Raw genomic sequence first — 21,579 nt, forward strand, 5'->3', positions numbered from 1 at the left:
TCTGAAACGTTCTGGGACTTAAAAAGCCATTTCAAAGGACAAATGAAGGGATGGTTTTTACTCTCATCAGGTGCCCTCTGCCCTGAAACGTTAGTGGAGTCTGCTGGTAAGTTTTGACAAGACACAAACGAGGTGATTAAATACTCTCTGCTTCACAGCCACTCAATGGCACTAATTTATAGGAGCACATAGAGCATCAGAATATCTAAAATGATGAAAGCGTGCACACACACACATTCACACACACACACACACACACACACACACACACACACACACACCACATGCTGCGCACACATACACATGTCCCCGTGTACAGATACATGTAGACCTTAAATAGTACAAGTAAGAACATAAAAACCACAATACCACGTTATTCCCAAGTTCTCAACCTCAAAGGACATTCTTTTACACATAAGTGTTACAGCTCCCCCCTCCCCCAACCATTTACTTTGTGTCTCTTTCCACCAGTCTCTCTGGAACTAAGAACCCCATTGTTTGCAGACCACCACATCTGACACCCCCGTTCACTGGTGCTCCTCTTTAACTAGGAACGATGAAACTAGCATAAACAAGAGATGATAGTGCAGACTCAGGGGCCCCTGTGGCAAAGCGCGGAAGATGCCCTCCCCTTAATAATGCTATCCTCAGGCAGAAAGAGAGACAGAGACAGACAGACACATGGCATTGTTATTCATTACTGCTCCTAAAGGAGAGGACAAACACGTGACAAAGTCAGAAGCAGCTGGGTTATGCACACACGTCGAAGCCATTTGATTAGAAGCAAATGACGGAGACACAGTTCTCTTCCTCATTCATTCTTGAATGCCTTAAATCCCACTAGCATCGGGTCCACAGCGTTTACTTTACAAAAAGCAGGGAGAATGGGCACTGTTAAATATTCATATATAATTTGACTGAACATTACAAGTTTTGTAACTGTGACCAGTTACAGCGTGATCCCAGACGTGTCGTCGTTTCAGCTCTGGGGATTGACCACCACTGCGCAGGCAGCGTTTCCCCGGCACTGTGCTCAGTTAGTGATTGGGGAACTTAGCACCTGCGATCCCACGTGGGCCTGAGGATGCACGTGCTATTCCCATCTTACAACTGCAGACGCCTGGAGGAAGGCTCAGGCCTGGCGGCTGCGGGTGTCCAGGATGCTGGGCCTTCTACATGCAATCAGTACCCTCGGCCGTGCTTCGGCTCATTTCTAGGGTTTGCCTCCTGTGGCCCACCCTTCGAAACTTCTAGTGTTATATTTAAGTGTTTTTTTTTTTTTTTTAATGCCAAATTGCCATGCCGTTTGGATAATCATTTTGGCTCCTGCCCCCAAACACCTCATCGAGTTTTCCAGCCGCGGGCACCATTAAAATGTGGGTTAGATAGTGTTTATCTTTTGCTCCTTTTCATCTATTTCCTTTCGAGATTGCCATTGTTTTGTAGTGCAGACAGACTCTTGTCAAGGAAACCGTGTGCGAGGAAGACAGACACGTAGCTGGTGACACGGGCTGCATTGCAGTCAGAGAAACGTGTCAACCGAGGCAGCAGGGTTATTTCGAAACAGCCGAGTCAGATTCAGTATATCGTGGCTGTTTACTCGCTGTTCAGAAACAACAAAAGATTTTAAAAGGGCAAAGTGGAGGAGAGCCTTATCAAGTATACCCAGAAGCACTCTGCACCTCAAAACCAATTCCATGCATTTAGCGAAGACGTGTTTTCCAGACGGCTCTTTACCTCCCGAGTGCCTGCTCAGCCTCAAGGTACTGAGTTTATAAAGAGGGGCATCCTTTTCTTTTTCTTTTTCTTTTAGGATATTTAAATGTTTACAGGCAAGTTTTATTTTCTGTTCTGATTTTTTTTCCTCTTGGAAAACTCTGCCTGGGTGTTCAGACTTTCCCCCAGGTGGCTTGTCTGAAAGTGTGACTGTCGGGAAGGTGCACCCATTTCTTCGCGACAGTTTTTATTTGGGAAGGTGCACCCGTTTCTTCGCGACAGTTTTTATTTTGGTTAGAACGCACCAAGGGAAGATTCCCAGGGCGGGGGCGGAGCGGAGGCTGCGAGGTTAGGAAACATTTCTCTGTTGTTAAGGCCTATTAAAACCTGTCAAGCGTGACAGGGCTTTTTTTTTTTTTTTTTTTTTCCTTTAACACATCCTGGTCCACTTAGAGTTGAGAGTCAGAAAAAGTGCTTGGCACAACGATTTAGCAGGAAAGAAAGCTATTTTAAAAGTCTTTTGGGAACATGTTTGTGCAACAGGAAAAAACATACAATTGGGTTGATAATAGCAGCGCCTAAAGGTTAGAGCCGCTGGAATGGGTTTGCCATCTTTTTCACAGGGAACGCGTTGTCCTTCGGCGGCGGCTCACACTTAAGCGCAGTTTAATTCAGCAAGGAGCCCCTTCCTGCAGACTTCTTTTACACTGGAAAGTCTATTTTTAAATCACAACCCAGACATAGTCCCAAGAGTTGATAATTAAATTAAGCAGTGTTTGGGATGTGCGAGATTACAGCTGCTCGCAGGGAAAGCCTGTCCCCCGATGCCTGACCGTCCCGTGCAGGTGTCCATTGGTGAATTCCCCTGAGCCGCTCAAGTTCCTCACCGTCCCCCGTGTCTCCATCACATGGCTTGGCTCACTCCTGCATCCTTGCCTTTGTGTTTCTAGGTCTTCATCCCTAGAAAGCTGGGCTCTTTATCTACTCCTCATACACATCCTTGCTGACTTGAAATTCATTCGACACTAACGTTTGCTTCTTTTGGGGGACAGGGAGGTTGGTTTTTCGAGACAGGGTTTCTCTCTGTAGCTTTGGAGCCTATCCTGGTACTCGCTCTGTAGACCAGGCTGACCTTGAAATCATAGAGATACGCCTGCCTCTGTCTTCCGAGTGCTGGGATTAAAGGCACGCGCCACTACCACCTTAGACACTAATGTTTGTAAAAGTGATCTAAACTAATTTGCAAACACATTTATCATAGTATATAGTTTTGCCCCTTCATCTTAAAGACAGCTCATAAAGACCAAATGTCTAGGACACGATGGGGGTGTGTGCCCATTACAAGGCTTTTTTTTGCCCATCTCTACAGTCATGAAGTCAAGGTTCCTGGAGTCATGAAATGACTGAACTGGGCTCAGGATCCCCCATCCCCCAAACCAACACTTTTCTCAGTTGTCCCTGAATCAGCCATTGATTTCTATCCCAAAACCCAATATCCAATTCTGGGGATGACCTATACTTTTAAGTTACTAAGTCCTCAGATCACCCAAAATGAAAGTTTTCTAATATCACAGACATCTAAATATGTTTTTCTGTGTCTTGGTCACAGTGAGCTGTTGAAACCAATCAACATGGGCTGAGTTCTAAAAGTCACGAAACTGAAACCTCCGTGTCTGGGTTATTAATAAAGATGCCCTCTCTGGTTATTCTCATATGACGTCATTGATGGCACACAAAGTTCCAAAATGTGCATGTGTTCACACATACATGTACACACAATGCACACCCCCTCCCCTCTTTTCCTCTTTGTGTAAGTCAATCCCTTGGTGAGACTCTACTCTCACGGCTCCATCTAAACTTACCACCTCCAAATGCTCCATTTCTAAGAATGACCACATTGAAAATTAGCATCGATGTGAACCCTGGGGTGGAGAGAGGCATAAACCTTCTACCTGAAGTCTTGTCTGTTTCCAGTCTTATCTTGTTTGCTCACATGATAGTTTGCTCAGCTCACTTGCTGTAGACCTTCCAATATAAATCAGTCTCTTCAACAGCGTGCTTGTTTTCTCTTTGAATTAATCCTTCTGATTTCCGGAAGGAAAATTTGTCATGCATTTCTAAATTTTTGAGAATTTCTTATGTACAAGTGCCATACGGACACCATTTCCAGCCTCTCATCTCTCACCAACACTTCCCTATGACCGCTCCTCAAATTTATGACCTCTTCTTTATTTTTGGTAAATGCACACCCCCTCTCCCCCAACACCACTGATCCCATCTAGTGTTGCTTGTCTGTTTATGGTTTTAAGATTGAACTCTTGGGACTAGATAAGACTAGATAATCCAGTAGAGGGCTCATTCTTGAAGAAAAGTGATTGATCCCCCCCCCCTCTCTTTCTCATCATTGATTGCTCTTCATCTAGGACTGGGCCTAGATGAACACCCCCTTATCAAACATGTGAGGTGCGTGCTTGATAAACCTCAGCTTTGGGTTACCTTATTTCCTTTTCTCTTCCATCATGTAAATATGTGTGCATGCATGTGCGCATGTGTGCATGTGTGTGAGTGTGTGTATACACTGAATCTAGGACCTCGTTCCTTCTGGGTCAGTGCTCTACCACTGGCATACCTCCAGCCTCTCACTTCCATAATGGCATCATTTGTACCCAAGCGTATATAACTTTGATGTCGTCCAACCTTTTTTTTTTTTTTTTTTTTTTTGGTTAGTAACTTGTACTTTCGATGTCGTGTCTACAAAAGTGTTTTCTAAAGTAGGGTGACAGATAGTCTTGCATACTTTCTCCTGAGAGTTAGCTTTACTTTTTAAGGTGGGTGTAAACATATTCCACAGGTACACTTTAAGTATTGATCATCCAAGAACATATACTACCCAGTAACCATCACTTTATAGATCCATTGAATTTAAGGGTTAGCTATGTGACCCAAGCTAGTGGGAGTTCACTGACTCCACATTGTCGGCTGGGGAACCTGTATGGAACTGAACTAGGCCCTCTGAATGTGGGTGGCAGTTGTGTGGCTTGGGTAGTTTGTGATATCCAGTATTTATTCCTAGTGAATGAACTGGCTCTTTGGAGCCAATTCCCTTGCTCGGCCTAAGCTACAGTGGGGAGGGCCTTGGTCTTGCCTCAAGTGGTGGTGACAGACTTTGTTCACTCCCCATGGGCGGGCTCACCCTCTCTGAGTAGTGGGTGGGAGATAGGGTAGAGGGGAGGTGGGGGGAGCAGGAGGAGGGAAGGGAGAGGGAACTGGGATTGGTATGTAAAATAAAAAAAGATTGTTAAAAAAATAAAAGTGTTAGCTATGAATTACTAGCAGGGCATGGAATATACTAGACAGGGGATGATAAATCCTTAAATCATTTTTTTTTTGTATAAAATATTTACTTTTACTTTGGTAAAAGAAATCCTTAAGTATCTAGATCATGTGACTGAAAGTCATGTTGTGTGTCATTTTGTAGGTATTTCGTGCTATTTCAACCACAGGGTGAAGGGTGAAGCTTGCTTAGTCTAAAATTAGTGAACTTTTCTCAAGACAATTACAAACCAAACCAAAACTTAAAATCAAAAGTGTGTGACCACACTGGTGAGGGATTTCAGAACTGTAACTGACGTTAAATATGGCCGGATTCAAAGGCTCTGATGAAGTCATCGGCTTCTGGACAGCATGGCGTGCTTTGCTGACTGTCCCTGCTCGGCTCTGGTAGGTTACTATGGTAAAAGGACGTATAAGAATACCCTGATATGGTGCCCTGCCTGCCCTTCAGCTACAGTTTGAAGATGTGCTCTTCTGACAACCCTTCCAGAAGGGAGGATCCTGACTCTATCTCCGTGGCTCACCCAGCTTAAATCAGAGGGTTCGTTAGCCTGATCAGAGCTTAGTCACATCTTACTCCAACTAATTCTTTCCATATTAGATGTAGAGAGTGTGCTGCATTTTTTTTTTAAATGGCTCCCTCCCACCTTTTACTAATTGGGCTGATATTGGCCACTTGCCTTTTCAAATAAAAAGAGTGTGACCAAAATGACCGGAAAACGGCTAATTATGCCCACAATGGGGAAATTATCCCCATGAGTAAATACTCCAAAGTATAAAATGAAATCCCAAACGCGATCACAAAGGAATCTCTCTTAATAGTTATTCAGCCATCCAGCCGGAATACTCATTAGATAAGCAAGTCAGCACAAAGCTGCTGATCTCCTTTGGCGTGTATCCTACACAATGTTCGTGAAGGCTCTTCCAACCCTCCTTGAAGTCAGATTAGAAGGCTTCATGAAGCCATCTTTAAAAAAAAAAAAACTTAGAATGCTATTTTTTTATGATGCCACTATATACAAAAATTTTGCTAGAGCTTTTGTTCCTACAAGCCCACTATTATTCAGCCAAATGATTCGTTTTCATTGTCTGAGTCAAACTTAAACTCTTAGACTATTAGTAATTGGAGACCCAAGGAAAATGTTCCTAAGACATTAAAAACAAATAGACCAGAAACAGTGTCAGGAGATTGGTTTTAAGATGTTAGGGTTGTAGGTCTTTAAAATGGTTTATTTACTTACCTTCTGTTTATTTGCACGTATGTATGTCTGTGTGATTGTATGTTTGCCTGAGGAGACGCGGGGGCCTTAGATACTCAGGAGCTGGGGTAGCAGGCGATTGTGCACTGCCTGATGCATTGCTGGTTTGACTTCTGGCACCCACATGGGGCAGCTCACAGTCTCCTGCAAGAGCAGCAAGTGTTTTCTTTTTTTTTTTGGGGGGGGGATAATATTATTTATATTTGATTAACACAATGTATTTTGATCATATTCAGCTCTCTTCGTCCATCTCTTTTCAGATCCATTCTTGTCTCTCTACCCAACCAACTTTATTCTCTCTGTCTCCCTCCCCCTCTCCCTGATCCCTTCTCTTCTTCTCTCTCTCCCCCTCCCTCCCTACCTATTGAGTCCAATTGGGGTTTCTCAAATACTCTGGTGTGAGGCCAACCCTTGGAGTGAGGTCAACCTAACAAAGCCACACCTTAAAGAAGGCGTGTCAGTTGCCAACAGCTGCAGAGATGGAGGCGGGGCTTCCCACTCAGCATCTCCACTCCCTTCTGGGGTTTTCTTAGCAAGAGCTTGTGTAGGTCTTGCCCACGCTGCTCCGTCGCTGTGGGTTCGTGTGGCTAACTGCCCTCTTTCCTGGTGGTCATCCACCTCTTCTGACTTTTACAATCTTTCTGTCTGCTGTTTCCTGACCCCTCCCCCCCACTATACAATGATTTTATTGCTCCTTCATAATTGTAATTTTGGTAGTGTTATCAATTGTAATGTATCTGTCTGATGTATGACCTTAAAGAGGTTGTGGCCCACAGGTTGAGAACCACTAGTATAGACTCACAATCAAAAACCTTCTAAAATAAGAAATAATCACTTTTTATGATCCGATTTCGTGATGCCAACGTTGACATCCTAAAGCATTTTACCATTTCATCTGCTTACGTATTCAGTAAATGGTTATGAGCTTCTGGTCAGGAAAGTGCGCCGATCACTCAGATGTGGCTTCTGTCTTTTAAAAACCATACTAGTAAATGAAAGGAAATGGAAAATTTACAAGAATAATACACTGCAATAAGTTATAATTAAAAAAGGCCAAACTTTGTATTAGAGGACTTCTTGCAACTCTAGTTGCATTTTAAATTTTTATAAATCGAAAATTCAGTTGGATTATTCAATGTTCCGACTATCCTAGACAAATGAAAACTCATATTACGTTTGAAAATAAATATAAACAAATATGAAACAAATAATATAGGAAACATTATTATTCCATGCATAACTAGCGTTTATTTTCAACGTTTCTGATATTGCAGATAATCAATTCAAATTCAAGTGTGTAAAATAATATATAACTGTAGACACATGATGCCAGAACTTAGATACTTGTGTTGATGTGACCCTAGTGGCTTTGTGTATCATGCATGTGTGCATGAATGTGCACAAGTAGTGATAAAATTGGTCAGCTTTCCAAACAAATTTGCTACAATCTGACTCTATACTAAAAGACAAACTAGAGAGGATTAATCAGAGGATTAACTGAAAAAATTATGAGGAAATGTATTTATGAAGGGTAGCCAGTCATTAAAATTAGATCATTAGAGGCAAAACCTTAAACCAACTCAATCATGCATTTAACTTTGTAGTCTTTGATTTAGTGTTTTGTATTCATTTATTAATGTTTTGTGCTTATATGGTGGAAGAAAACACTTGCATGGCATATCTGTGGTGGTCAGAAAGTTATTAGCAGCGGTTTATTCTTGCTTTCCTTCCTGGGGGTCATCAGGTCATGTGGGTACTCAGGTTGGCAGGCTTGGTGGCAAGCACCTTTTCCTTCCGAGCCATGTTTCTTATTTCTTATATATATATATATATATTTTTTTTTTAGGAAAAGGTTCTTTAATACTTAATTATATCAGATACCATGTAACCACCCAAAACAGAGATGGCAAATAAAAATTATACTGTTTTAGGTATTAAACCTAAAAAGGAATTACTTTTCCGTGGTTGGAATAATAAAATGTTTCAAGATTAATCATTATTAACAACATGGTACCAAAAAGGGTGAGAGTGGGTTATATCCACGCAAGTGTAGAGATATCAGTGATTGTATGAACAGAACCTGTGAAGCTGTGTTCACGGTAATCTGACAAATCTATACGGACGTCTTCGCGTCTCTGTGGTGTCAGCAGTGCGGCGTGGCTGAAAGCGGGGCGTAAGTCAGAGCTGCCAGGCTCCGTGGCTCATCAACTCACCAATCCCAGGAAACCTGGAGAGCTCCCCGGCCCCAGACGAAACGTGTTACGTAGTGATGAATTTCATTTTGCTATCGATAGTTTTACATGCCTTACTTAACCAGGCATCCTAACACGTTCTTTTCGATGTGCTAAAGCTTAGAACACTACACGGACACGTACCTCTCTTTAATACAAATGCAGGTGTCCCTCTCACCGCCCCACCCAGAATATTGCTTTTTTCTGTTTTTTTTTTCAGTTGATTTTGGATGATAATTGAGGTTTCAGAAAACCATACCCATTGTTTTAAAATAGAATGATTGAAAGTACTTCTAAATCACATAAAAGTATAAATATAGAAAAATCTACTAAAGTTATAAATATCTTAGGAAAATATGTTAACAAACCAATGAAGAAAGAAAAATGTGAGTGCTAATATTCAAAATCATTTTGTTTGTTTGTTTATTTGCTTTTATGAGACAGGATCTCTCTGTATAGCTCTGCCTGGATTCAAATTCTCCATGCTACCATGGCTGGCCTTGAACTCACAGAAACCTGCCTGCCTCTGCCTCCAGAGTCCTGGGATTAAAGGTATGCACCACCAGGCCTGGCAACATTTTCTTTGAAAATATAACCACTTTGAAAATTATTTGCTTTCAGGAAATATGTACATTTCTAGGCCAACTGTGTTCTTATTATATAATCTATTGTTTATATTGAAAATTACATTCAGTGACTAAATTGTCTTATGGTAACTCAAACATAAACAAAGAATCTAAAAATCAGGATAAAGACTCTCCTTCCCAGTATCATTTCTGTAGTTCATTAAAAATTAGAATAGCTTAAGAATATATAATTTTAGTAGAGGTATTACTTAGAAAATTTCAGTTTGCTATGGAAATAATTTTGTCTTGTTAGCATCATTACATTATTTTAAATCAATCCATATTTTAGGTCATGACCCTTGTAATTAAGAAGTTATTGAAGACAATGTCGAGTGTGGGCCAGGAGAAAATGTGATTAGAGTCTGGAGTCGACCGTGCATGTGAGTATTTGGAAATAAGGTTTTCCCCGGGTGAAACACCACTAACCACGGAAATAGCAGCGCGTTAATTACGAAACTGCAGAAACCTGGATCCGTATTTACAGTCTAGCGCCCAGTAGTTTAAGGCGTGAGAATCATACAGTCCTTCCTGATTTTCAGGTATACTTCCCTTCAGATCTGAAAGAGCAAGTCCAGGGTAGTTGACTGATAGAATAGAAGCAATATTCAGAAGATTGCTTATGATCGAAAAAGAGCAGGCACAGCTAGCAGGGACAAGCAGTAGAGCAAACTCAACCTGACAGCTGATGGAGTCTTAATCATGTCATAAAAATCCCCACACAGCGTGGCGTCATGTGGAAAAGGGATTCTAATTTTATTCTGAAAATGGTTATAGAATGAACATCATGCCTTGTTTTCTAACAGAATTTTTAATCTAAAATCCGTTGTTCAATGGCAAATATCTACTGAAGGTTTTTTTTTTTTTTTTTTTTTTTTTTGAGGCAGGGTTTCTCTGTGTATCCTGGGAGCCTGTCCTGGAACTCACTACTGTGTAGACCAGCTCACTCTGAAATCACAGAGATCCACCTGTCTTTGCCTCCAGTGCTGGGATTAAAGGTGTGCCACCACTGCCCGACAGTTTTTTATTTTCCGTGAGAAATCAACACTACATTTAAGTGGGTATTATGTCTCGTGACTGTCTCATGATAACCCAGATGTTTAAGATTAGTCTGCTAGAGTATATTACTAGGACATCAGCTTTAGGAATTTCAGCCCAGCAGAGGCTATTTCAGTATGCAGCTGGCAGATGGTGTGTGAGAGGCCCTTGCACCAGCACAGAGCACAATCAAGCATTAGAAATACAGTAATATTATTAATAATGTTCACCCCATAACCTTATTTCAATGATGTAGATGGCTTTGAGAATATTCTTATATTCCTGACTTAAAAGAATTAATCGCTGCATTTACCACTTTTCTTATCGTTTTAACAAAATACCCGTCAGGGAGAGGGTTAATTTTTGCCCATAATTGGAAGGTTTAGTCTATTTTGTCAAAAAAAGCAATGACAGTAGGGGTTTGAACTCTGGTCACTTTGTGTCTACAGTCAAGAAGCAGACAGCAGTGGATGCTCCAATTTGGCTTGCAGACAGACAGCAGTGGATGCTCCCGTTTGGCCTGCTTGTCTTTTTGTATTTAGTTCATGATTCCAGGCCATAGAATTCTGCTCCCTACAATCTTAACCCATCCAGCAGTCATACCCAGAGGCTAACGTAAAACAATCATTTATTTTACATCCAGGCTGCAGTTCCCCCTCCCTCCTCTCTTCCCCCATCCCCCCTCTGTTTTTACCCCCAATCCACTCCTCCATTTCCGGTTAGGAAAGGGCAGGTCTCCCATGAGTATCAACAGAACAGGGCACATCAAGTTGCAGTAAGACTAAGCACCTCCCTACGTATTAAGACTGGGCAAGGAGACCCAGTATGAGGAGTATGATTCCAAAAGCCTGTATATGAGTCAGGGAAGGCCCTGTTTCCACTGTAAGGGTTCCCATCAGAGGACCAGTCCACAAACTTGTGACAGACATGCAGAGTGCATAGGTCAGTCTCTAGTTGGTGCTTCAGTCCTCTCAGAGGCTAACTTAATGTAGATAATTCCTCGCCGGTGTGCCTGGAGGATTGTCTTCCTACTGATTCAAAACCTGTCCTTTGATAATTAGTATTAACATAAATTTAATCAAAATTTTCTACAGTGAAGAATTAAGAATTGAAATCTTTCTCTTTCTTTCTTTCTTTCTTTCTTTCTTTCTTTCTTTCTTCTCCTCCTCCTTCTTCCTCCTTCCTCCCCCTCCTCTTCCTCCTCTTCCTCCTCCTCCTTCTGATAGAGTTTCTCTGTGTAACAGTCCTGGCTGTCCTGGAACTCACTCTGTAGACCAGCCTGGCCTGAACTCACAGAGATCCACCTGCCTCTGCATCCCAAGTGAACCTCTTGGCTTGAAACTTCATTTTTATGTTGTTTGAATGTTAATTCTCAAGAAATTGGCCTGAGAATAATTTACTTGCTTAATTTAAAGTCAGAAAATTGCAGATAATGATATATATATAATAAAATATAAAAGATAATTGTGTAAAGCTGATTCTGTTTGTAGTTAAATAATTTTGTTCAAATTTTAGTAAAGGAAAGAAGCAAGATACTTTCTAATCACACAAAAATACTTATACAAAATGTTTTATTATTTGTAAATCAAATTAAACTAGAATATATTTCACTAAACTCTGTTACACTCTAAGCCATAATGTTCTCACTACTTGTATGGCTACTAATAAAATCCTTAGGATTACTGTAGAATTATAACAGATATTTTCTTTTGAAGCAATTATTGATTTTATGAGTATTGAATTTTATATCTTTCATTTTTGTTACAGTTTGAACACACAGCACCTTTCATTTGGACTCTAAGGATGGAGAAAAAGCATATACTGTATTTTGTGCTTCTCTTGCCTGTTAGTATGGTAAGCATTCATCCTCACATATTTATCTCATTAGTTATGATTAGGCTTTACTTACAATATATCTCCAAATGATGAAAGTTAGTAAATACAAGTTAAAGTAGTTATTAGATGAGTACATTGATTTCGTTTTTATATTCAAGTAATACAGCAATATTCCACTTCTTCTTAGTATTTTTTTATACTTTGATTTTTATGACCAATGTGAACTTTGGGGTCTTTGGAAGATTAGTGAATTCAAATGTGCAAAACTCCCGCTAAAGTGGCAAAGTTAGAAAACATTGGGATGGCATTTCGTGATAGTACAGTTACGCACAGCACATGAAACACACTTAGAGAGACACATGGGTTCTGCTATTTTTTGGAAGAGAACCCACATTCTAGTCTTTAACATTTTTTGTTCCCCCAGTTGATTGTCATCTAGGAGACATGTGCTGTATTTCGTATTCGTTTACCTATTCATTCATGAAGTCTCTCATTCAAATTGCTCTTGCGAGTGTGTCTCCATGTACATGTGCACATGCATGTGCATCTGTACATATGTGTGTTAGAGCTGTGAAGCCAGAGGAGGATTAGCAAAGCCAAAAGAACTGCATGCCTCCTGGTTTCGCTTCTTATTGATGTGTCTCTTCATCTTGCCCTCTGCGTCAAATTAAAGCAAGCCATGTTGCTCTTCTTTATATGAGCAAGAAACCCAGAGACCCATATAATCTCATCGGATTCTGTGACAGCAAAGAATTTTCCTCTGGTGTTTCCAAGAAAAGCCCTCAAAAGTATTCAGACAAAGGAATAAAAAAAAAACAGTACTGAAAACTTCAACGAGCACACAAAGCAATATTATGTTTCTGTGAGTCCATGCACTGGAAAATATCCTCAAGTCTAGAAGTAGTCTAGTGTCTGCACTCATGAGATGTTATCTTGGGTGGCTGACTAGACTTCAAAGGACAGAACTGTTTCTTCAACTAACACCCTCAGTTAAGTGTGCCAATAAGCTACATGGGCCAACTTAAGTTCCCTGAAGGCAATACTGTAGATATTACAAATCAGCGTTGTGTAATATAAAGAACTCTGACCCTTTCCCACCGACAGTGTGTAAATATATTTGAAATTATTATTATTTTTCTTGATTTCTACAAACCTTTTCAGAAAAATGGTTTTATGTGTTTTGTTTTTCTAATTCTGACTTGGAATAGGATGTAGTTTAATCTACAGTGCTTGCTTAGCTTACATGAGATGCTAGGTTCAACACCCAACACTGAAAAATAAAACCAAATGACTTAAAGTAGTCTTGATGTTCTAGAATTTCATCAATTACTCCCCAGGGTAACTGCTGTATAAATCTCTAATCAAGAAACTCAACCCTACCAGAAGATAATTGTTAACATTAGTGTTCATCAGGCAATATGATGCCATCCAGTGAGAAAATTACTACTTTGACGTTACAAGTGCACAAAATTTGATGATGTCCCATGTCATCGGTCCTCCCTGATATCTGCGTGCTATTTTCTACTGTTTTACAATATGAAAGAGAGTCTTGCTAGTAGTGTTGGATACCTTATGAACATTCACAGAGCAAGTAAAAACCCTGGGAGGCTGTAAATATAGTTGTTGGCGTTTCAGAACAAGTGTTCAGGTTGTACTGTAGTTGGCCAGCTACCATAGACATGGGCAAGTCGACGGTGCTTCTCAGTGCTGTCGTTGGCATCGCCCCGAAGGCTGTTTGAAACTGGACACAGTAAGAATTTAGACTACAGAAACCAGCGAACGCTACACACTGGGGGCTTTCCTCTTAACACCATTTAGCGATCAGGTGCCTCTATGCTCTTACTGTTTCCCACCAGGTCTCTAATAAAGATTTCCACCATTCTAAAGCCATTGTTGTTTTCCTTCCTTAGAGTCTTGTCTCGGCGCAGGCAGAAGAAGAAGGCTTTAATCAAACGGGGCTGGGAGTCACTAGAAACAAGATCATGACGGCTCAATATGAGTGCTACCAAAAGATTATGCAAGATCCTGTTCAACAGGCAGAAGGTAGCAGCTGCTAATTCTAGATGCACTTAACACATATTTAAAAGAACTAGCGATGTGGGTTCTTTTCATCCATTAATTAAAAGTTAACTAGTTACTTATTTTCTAGTTTATGTAAAATTTCTTGATGCATTTTGTGAAGTGTGTTTATGACATGATCCATCCAACTCACTCCTTTTAGTAAAATTCAACAAAGTGCTTCCTACACAGAATTTTCCAAAATTATCCTTTAGAAGGTGTAAAATTAGTCAAAATATTAGTAGGTATTAATATTAAAACAAGACAGTGCATTTTGGAATTTGAAAAGATACACTAAAAATAGCCAGGCAGTGGGGGCACATGCCTTTAATCCTAGCACTCAGCAGGCAGTGGCAGAGGCAGGGGACTCTCTAGGAGTTTGAGGCCAACCTGGTCGACCAAGTTCCAGGACAGCTTGAGCTGTTACACAGAGAAATCCTGTCTCAGGGAGTGGAGTGGGGGGAGGAATGCACTTTTTCCTTTAAAAAATTAAGTAAAGGGACACTAATTAATAACTGTCTCATGGTTAGAATAAAAGATAGCCTGATTTATAGAACAACAATTGCTTGGAAGAAATTGAATTGGTCCTAATATTCATGCAGGGTCATTTCTAAATCTGGTTTGAATAATAATAATAATAATAATAATAATAATAATAATTCTTAATAGTTATTGTAATGCTTGCTTAGTGACAAAAATCAAGCAATTGTGGGTTTTATGCATCTTCATTTGCAGGAGACTTCTTTACACTGAGAAACCTTCCTTAAGTTTGCTTTCATGGTCAGCTGCGGAGACTTAGTGCCCTTTGTTTCTGTTTCCCCTCCAAGGCCTTTACTGCAACAGAACCTGGGACGGCTGGCTGTGCTGGAATGACGTCGCGGCGGGAACCGAGTCGATGCAGTATTGCCCTGACTACTTTCAGGACTTCGATCCTTCAGGTGGATCTTATTGAAATCTGTTTAGTGAACCCTGTGTTTATTAAATGCATTTGGAGCCTATCACAAAAGTAGTCTAGAAAGAGTTGTAGTCTATAACTATCTTGATTTTAGCTTTCTATTTCTGAATTCATTTAACCAAAGAAAAAATTTGAATAGAAACTGTAGGTTTATTAAACTCTGCTTAATTTTTTTTTCCTTTTTGTTATTAAAGAAAAGGTTACAAAGATCTGTGACCAAGATGGACACTGGTTTAGACATCCAGATAGTAACAGAACATGGACAAATTACACTCTGTGTAACAACAGCACGCACGAAAAAGTGAAGGTATGTAGTAGCAGTTGTGAGCTGAAGTCTGGTTTAGACTTTAAAACAGTTCCGTAAGTACCGGGGAAAGCAGACAATGTTCCATTCCACACTAAAACTGTTTCCTGGTATCATTTGAGAAGAACAATGGAAAAAAAAATCTGTGGAAAAGCTGCTTTTAATTCTGTCATTGTAAAGGGGAAATAGTTCTGTAATGTAACTGTGTATTTACAAGTCAATGTCTCAGCATAGGGGTTTCAGATTTTCCAGAGAAAATATAACTTAAAAGTGTAATATAAGGGGAAACTTTAATTTCTAGTGGAATTCTGGAATTATTCTGTAGGCAAACAGGATAAGCTTAGTGGGTTCGAAACCTCCATCTGCCCCTCAGTAGAAGGCACCCATACTAACTGGCTGTGCAAGACACTTTCATTCTTGTTCCTGCTATGAAACTTAGAATTAAAGTCACAGTTAAGGACATTACTCACAGAGTAAAGCTTGATTGAAATACTTTCATGTATTTTCATTTTGTGTGTGTATGATTAAAAGTGTAAACTTTGATATGTGCCTCCTGTTTTGGCACTTTATCTGCCCCATGGCCATGGCAAGACACCCCTGGTGTGCTCACCAGGGTAAGTGCACATTCTTCCAGTGGATCTCGGAAGACCATTGTGGTGTAGTCACTCAATATCTGCATGGTATCACTGTATTTATGTATCATGTATGCTCTGCCTATTCAGAGATGTTTAAGTTAACAAACCCAAACCCAAACCCAAACCCAAGCCAGCTGACCAACCACCCACTTACTCACCAAATCAATTACCCACCTACCCACCCACCCACCCAACCAGCCAAGCAGCCAGCCATCCACCCACCCACTCATCAAACCAACCAACCAACTAACCAACCAATCAACCAACCAGCCAACTAACCAAACCTCTATAAATATTAAAAGTAAATTGAAAAACAAAGAAATAAGAACTGAGAATGATAAAACCCATTTCTACAGATCAAAGGATCTTTTAACTTTCCATATTAAGATGTCTCTGAGCCTCAGATTCATGAGAAGAAACAGATAAACTCAAGAGGTAAAGAAAGCCTTATCAGACATATGATCCTGCACAAACTAAACCTTGAGTATCACTTGATTTTTAAATATAAAATGCAGATTTTGTGTACAGTATAAACTAGATCAGTAAGTGCATTACCTCAAAGATTTAATATATGACTTCTGATTTCTTAAAAAGGAGCATGACTTATAAGTATTTGATAACTCACTTGGCATAAATTTGAATAGATGTACTTCATTTACATGTTTTCAAGTATTTGTTGATTTTTCAAGCAAGTGATTATAAATCTTTCAACATGTTTTTTTAAAAATAAAATTTATTAAATTGTATCTTATCTAATGCACAAGTAGATTTTATATAAAGAATTAATTCTATTTTTTTAAATCACACAATTATAGACTGCACTGAATTTATTCTACCTAACTATAATTGGACATGGATTATCTATTGCATCCCTGCTCATCTCTCTCATCATATTTTTTTATTTCAAGTAAGTATATTTAATTTTTAAAAAAATTTTAAAACTGATAAATTAAGATTATGTGTGTATTGAACTCACATGCTGATGAAATATAAATAACAATATTAAGCTTAATATTTAAAGTAAACTGCAACATTTTTATTTTATTTTAGTTTCATGAAATAGGCAAGTTATTAATGAAATATCTTATTCATAATTTTATGAGTTATTAGGCGTATAAAAATAAAAATAAAAAATACGCTTTGATCATGTTGGTTTAGAGGGCCAGCCTTGCTTTCTTGGTATAGCCCCTCTGGATCATATTCTTTCTGCCTTCTCTTCCCCAGGGTTTCTTGAGTTCTGAGGGTAGGAATTTAATGAAGACATCCCATTTAGGTCTCTCACTCTCTCCATAATGTGTGGCTGTAGGTCTCTGTATTTGTTTCTATCCTGCTGCAGGTAGGAGCTTCTCTGATGATGGCTGAGAAGGGCAATGATCTATGAGTATATCAGAATGTCATGAGAAGTCATTTTATTGCTATTTTTGAACAGTAGCACTTGATTTTGCCCTAGGTCCCTGGGCTATCTAGTCTTAGGCTCTTAGTCACCCAAGTAATATCAGGCATGGGTTTCATTTCATGGAGTCAAATTCTTAAGTCAAATTAGATATTGGCTGGTTACTCCCAGAATCTTTGTGCCACCACTGACCTAGAATACTGTGGAGGCAGGGACACCATTGTAGATCATATGGACGGGTTGATGTTTACATTTCCCTTTTGATAATAGGCAGAGTGCTTTCTTGTATCAAAGATGCAGGAACATAGGGATAAAGACTCTATGTAGGCACTAGCTTGACTTGTCTATGTTCAGTGAGCTGTGTAGGTGATGTCCTTAGCAATGAGGCCTTGCTGTCAGTTTGTGGAGAGCAGGCCATAGTCTTGGCAACAGCCTGGGTTGTTTGGGGTTCCAATGGGACTCCTTCAGCCAACAACTCAATTAGATGTAACCCAATTCTGTCACTGGAAGCTTCATTTGTTGACAAGAGATGACTAGATAGGACTGATTCCCCCATTCTATGCAATTTGATTCAGATTGTCTTCATGTATGTATATATTTTAGGAAGTTTCTACTCTGTTAGGTTTCCTTACTACTTCATATTTCCTTCCTATTCCCTGTCATCCCCCACTTCTCCCTCTTACCCTCCTTCCTCCCCACTTGATCATCCCATTCCAGCCCCAGCCCCTCAATTTGGTCATAACTGTCTATTTTGTTTCTCTTTCTTAATGATATTTATATTCTATATTATATATAGGATATATATTATATTCTATATTTAATATATGTTGTTCTATGGGTTGTTGCTTGGTTATCATTGACTTAATAGCTAATATCCATTTATAAATGATTATATACTATATTTATCTTTCTGAGTCTGGGATACCTCAGAATGATTTTTTTTAGTTCCATACATTTACCTGGAAATTTCATGGTTTCATTTTTTTCAGTGATTGAATTGTGTAGGTGTACCACATTTTCTTTATCTATTCTGTTGAGACAAAACTAGGCTTTTTCCAGTTTCTGGCTATCATCAGTTCAGAAGCAATGAGCATGACTGAGCAAGTATCTCTGTAGTAAGATGAAGCATCCTTTGGGTATATATCCAAGAGTGGTATAGCTGAATCTTAAGGTAGATTAGTTCCCATCACCACCCTGATTTCCACAGTGGTTGAAATTTACATATATATATGCTGTGCACCATGGGCATGTATGGTATGCATGGGATCAGAAGAGACATTGCATCCTCACATATTTAAATATGTTCCTTTTATCCCTTCTCTCTCTATGAGCTTTACCATGAAGGGATGTTGTATTTTGTTGAAGGCTTTTTCAGCATCTAATAAGATGATCATGTGTTTTTTTTCAGTTTGTTTATAAGGTGGATTGTATTGACAAATTTTTGTATGTTCGACCATCCCTACATCTCTGGGATATAGCCTACCTGGTCATGGTGGATAACTTTTCTGATGTGTTCTTGGATTCAGTTTCCCAGTATTTTATTGAGTATTTTTGCACCAATGTTCATGAGGAAGATTGGTCTGTAATTCTCTTTCTTAGTAATGTCTTTGTATGGTTTGAGTATCAGGGTAATTGTTGCCTCATAAAAAGAGTTTGGCAATGTTCCTTCAGTTTCTATTGTGTGGAACAATTTGAAGAATATTGGTATTAGTTCTTTCTTGAAAATCTAGAATTCTGTGCTGAAAACATCTGGTTCTGGGCTTTATTTTTGGTTGGGAGACTTTTGATGACTGTTTCTATTTATTTAGCAGTTACAGGTCTATTTAATTTGCTTATCTGATCTTGATTTAATTTTGGTAAGTGATATTTATCCAGAAAATTGTCCATTTCCTTTAAGTTTTCCAATTTTGTAGATTGTGAGTTTTTGAAGTATTACCTGATGATTCTCTGGATTTCCTCCATGTCTGTTGTTATGTGCCCCTTTCTTTTCTGATTTTGTTAATTTGGATATTCTCTCTCTGCCTTTTGGTTAGTTTGGATAAAGGTTTGTAGTCAGAGACTGCTCATTCATTTCCCAGTTGCCCAGACCCAAACAACACAGAAACTATATTAATTACAACATTGTTTGGCTAATTGCTTAAGCTTCTTATGAACTATTTTTATCTTAAATTAACCCATAATTCTTGTCTGTGTTAGCCATATGGCTTGGTAACTTTCATCAGTGAGGCATTCTGATCTTGCTTCTTCTGTGTCTGGGTGGTGACTGCAGATTGAGACTTTCCTCTTCCCAGAATTCTCCTATTCTGGTCACCCCATCTATACTTCCTGCTTAGCTACTGGCCAGTCAACGTTTTATTAAACCAATACAAGTGACAAATCTTACAGGGTACAAGACCATTGTCTCTGTTAACTCACTAGTGTGGGATTTTCCTAGGTTTTTTTATGTAGGCATTTAGTGCTATGAACTTTCCTCTTAACACTGCTTTCATTGTGTCCTATAAATTTGGGTATGTTGTGTGGTCCTTTTCATTGAATTTTAGGAAGTCTTTAATTTCTTCCTTTATTTTTCCTTGACCCATTGATGATTCAGGTGAGCATTGTTTAATTTCAATGTGTTTATGGGCTTTCTGAAATTAGTGTTACTATTGAATTCTAATTTTAAGTCATGTTGGTCTGATAAGATACATTGGGGTTATTTCAATTTTTTGAATCTGTTGAGGTTTGCTTTGTTACCTAGTATTTTTTCAGAAGGTTTCATGAAGTGCTGAGAAGAAGGTATATTCTTCTATGTTTGGATGGAATGTTGTGTAGCTGTCTGGTAAGTTCATCTGAGTCATAACATCTGTTCACTTGTTTCTCTGTTAATTTTCTGTCTGACAGACCTCTCCAGTTGTGAGAGTGGGTTGTTGAAGTTTCCCACTATTAGTGTGTGGTTTTAATGTGTGATTTAAGCTTTAGTAGTGTTTCTTTTATATATGAGGGTGCCCTTGTATTTGGGGCATAGATGTTCAGTATTGAGATTTCCTCTTGATGGACTTTTTCCTGTGACTAATATGAAATGTCCTTCTTTATCTCTTTTGATTGATTTTAGCTTGAAGTCTATTTTGTTTCTTAGTTCCGTTTGATTAGGATAGCTACGCCAGCTTGTTTCTTAGGTCCATTTGATTAGAAAAGTTTTCCCAACCCTTTACTCTGAGGCAATGTCTGTCTTTGAGGTTGAAGTGTGTTTCTTGTATACAACAGAAGGATGGATTCTGTTTTCATATCCATTATGGTAGCCTGTGTCTTTTTATAGGTGAGTTGAGTCCATTTATATTAAGGGATATTAATGACCAATGATTGCTAGTTTCTGTTAATTTAGTTTTCATTGGTGGTCATGTTATTGTGTGTGCTTTTCCCTTCTATGGGATTTGGTGCTCTGAGACCATCTATTGTCTGTGTTTTTGCTATGTAGCTAACTTCCTTGGGTTGGGGTTTTCCTTCTAATACTTTGTGTAGAGCTGGGTTTGTGGCTAGGTAATGGTTAAATCTGGTTCTGTCATGGAATATCTTGTTTTGTCCTTCTATGGTGATTGAATGTTTTGCTGGGTAGAGTAGTTTGGACTGGCTTCCATGGTCTCTTAATGTCTGCAAAATGCTTGACCAGGACTTTCTGGCTATTATTGATTCCACTGAGAAGTCAGGTGTAATTATGATGTCTACCTTTACATGTTACTAGGCTTTTTTCCTTTGTAGTTCTTAATATTCTTTGTTTATTTTGTATGTTTAGTATTTTGATTATTATGTGGTGAGGGAACTTTTTTTCATCCTCTCTATTTGGTGTTCTGTAAGCTTCTTGTATCTTTATATGCATATCTTTCTTTAGGTTGGGAAAGTTTTCTATGATTTTGTTGAATATATTTTCTGTGCGTTTGAGTTGAACTTCTTCTCCTTCCATCCTTATTGTTCTTAGGTTTGGTCTTTTCATGGTGTCCCATATTTTCTGGATATATTTTTTAGATTCAATGTTTTCTTTGACCAATAAAACTATTTCTCTATTATATCTTCAGCACTTGAGAGTCTCTCTTCCATATCTTGTATTCTGCTGTTTATGCTTACATTTGTGGTTCCTGATCATTTTCTCATATTTTTCATTTCCAGAATTCCCTTGGTTTGTGTTTTTTTTTTATTTTCTCTATCTCATTTCTCAACTCTTGAA

General features: G+C 39.0%; 1 protein-coding gene across 4 annotated transcripts in view; it reads left to right on the top strand.

Annotated features, from left to right (window-relative positions):
- Calcrl (calcitonin receptor like receptor) overlaps positions 1 to 21,579 on the top strand; it is an 82,632-nt gene that overhangs the window by 30,025 nt on the left and 31,028 nt on the right. For 2 of the 4 annotated variants that reach the window (XM_038337509.1, XM_038337508.1), the window contains 6 exons: positions 9,455 to 9,545; positions 11,968 to 12,054; positions 13,947 to 14,079; positions 14,922 to 15,032; positions 15,244 to 15,356; positions 16,804 to 16,895. In XM_038337509.1, the coding sequence (XP_038193437.1) occupies positions 12,004 to 12,054; positions 13,947 to 14,079; positions 14,922 to 15,032; positions 15,244 to 15,356; positions 16,804 to 16,895 (500 nt within the window). In that variant the 5' untranslated portion in view covers positions 9,455 to 9,545; positions 11,968 to 12,003. Of the gene's footprint in view, positions 1 to 9,085; positions 9,092 to 9,454; positions 9,546 to 10,126; positions 10,161 to 11,967; positions 12,055 to 13,946; positions 14,080 to 14,921; positions 15,033 to 15,243; positions 15,357 to 16,803; positions 16,896 to 21,579 lie in introns of those variants that run through there. The other 2 variants (XM_038337511.1, XM_038337510.1) reach the window with 2 other exon arrangements.

The sequence above is a fragment of the Arvicola amphibius genome, chromosome 7, assembly GCF_903992535.2.
Source record: "Arvicola amphibius chromosome 7, mArvAmp1.2, whole genome shotgun sequence".
NCBI classification, from domain to species: domain Eukaryota; kingdom Metazoa; phylum Chordata; class Mammalia; order Rodentia; family Cricetidae; genus Arvicola; species Arvicola amphibius.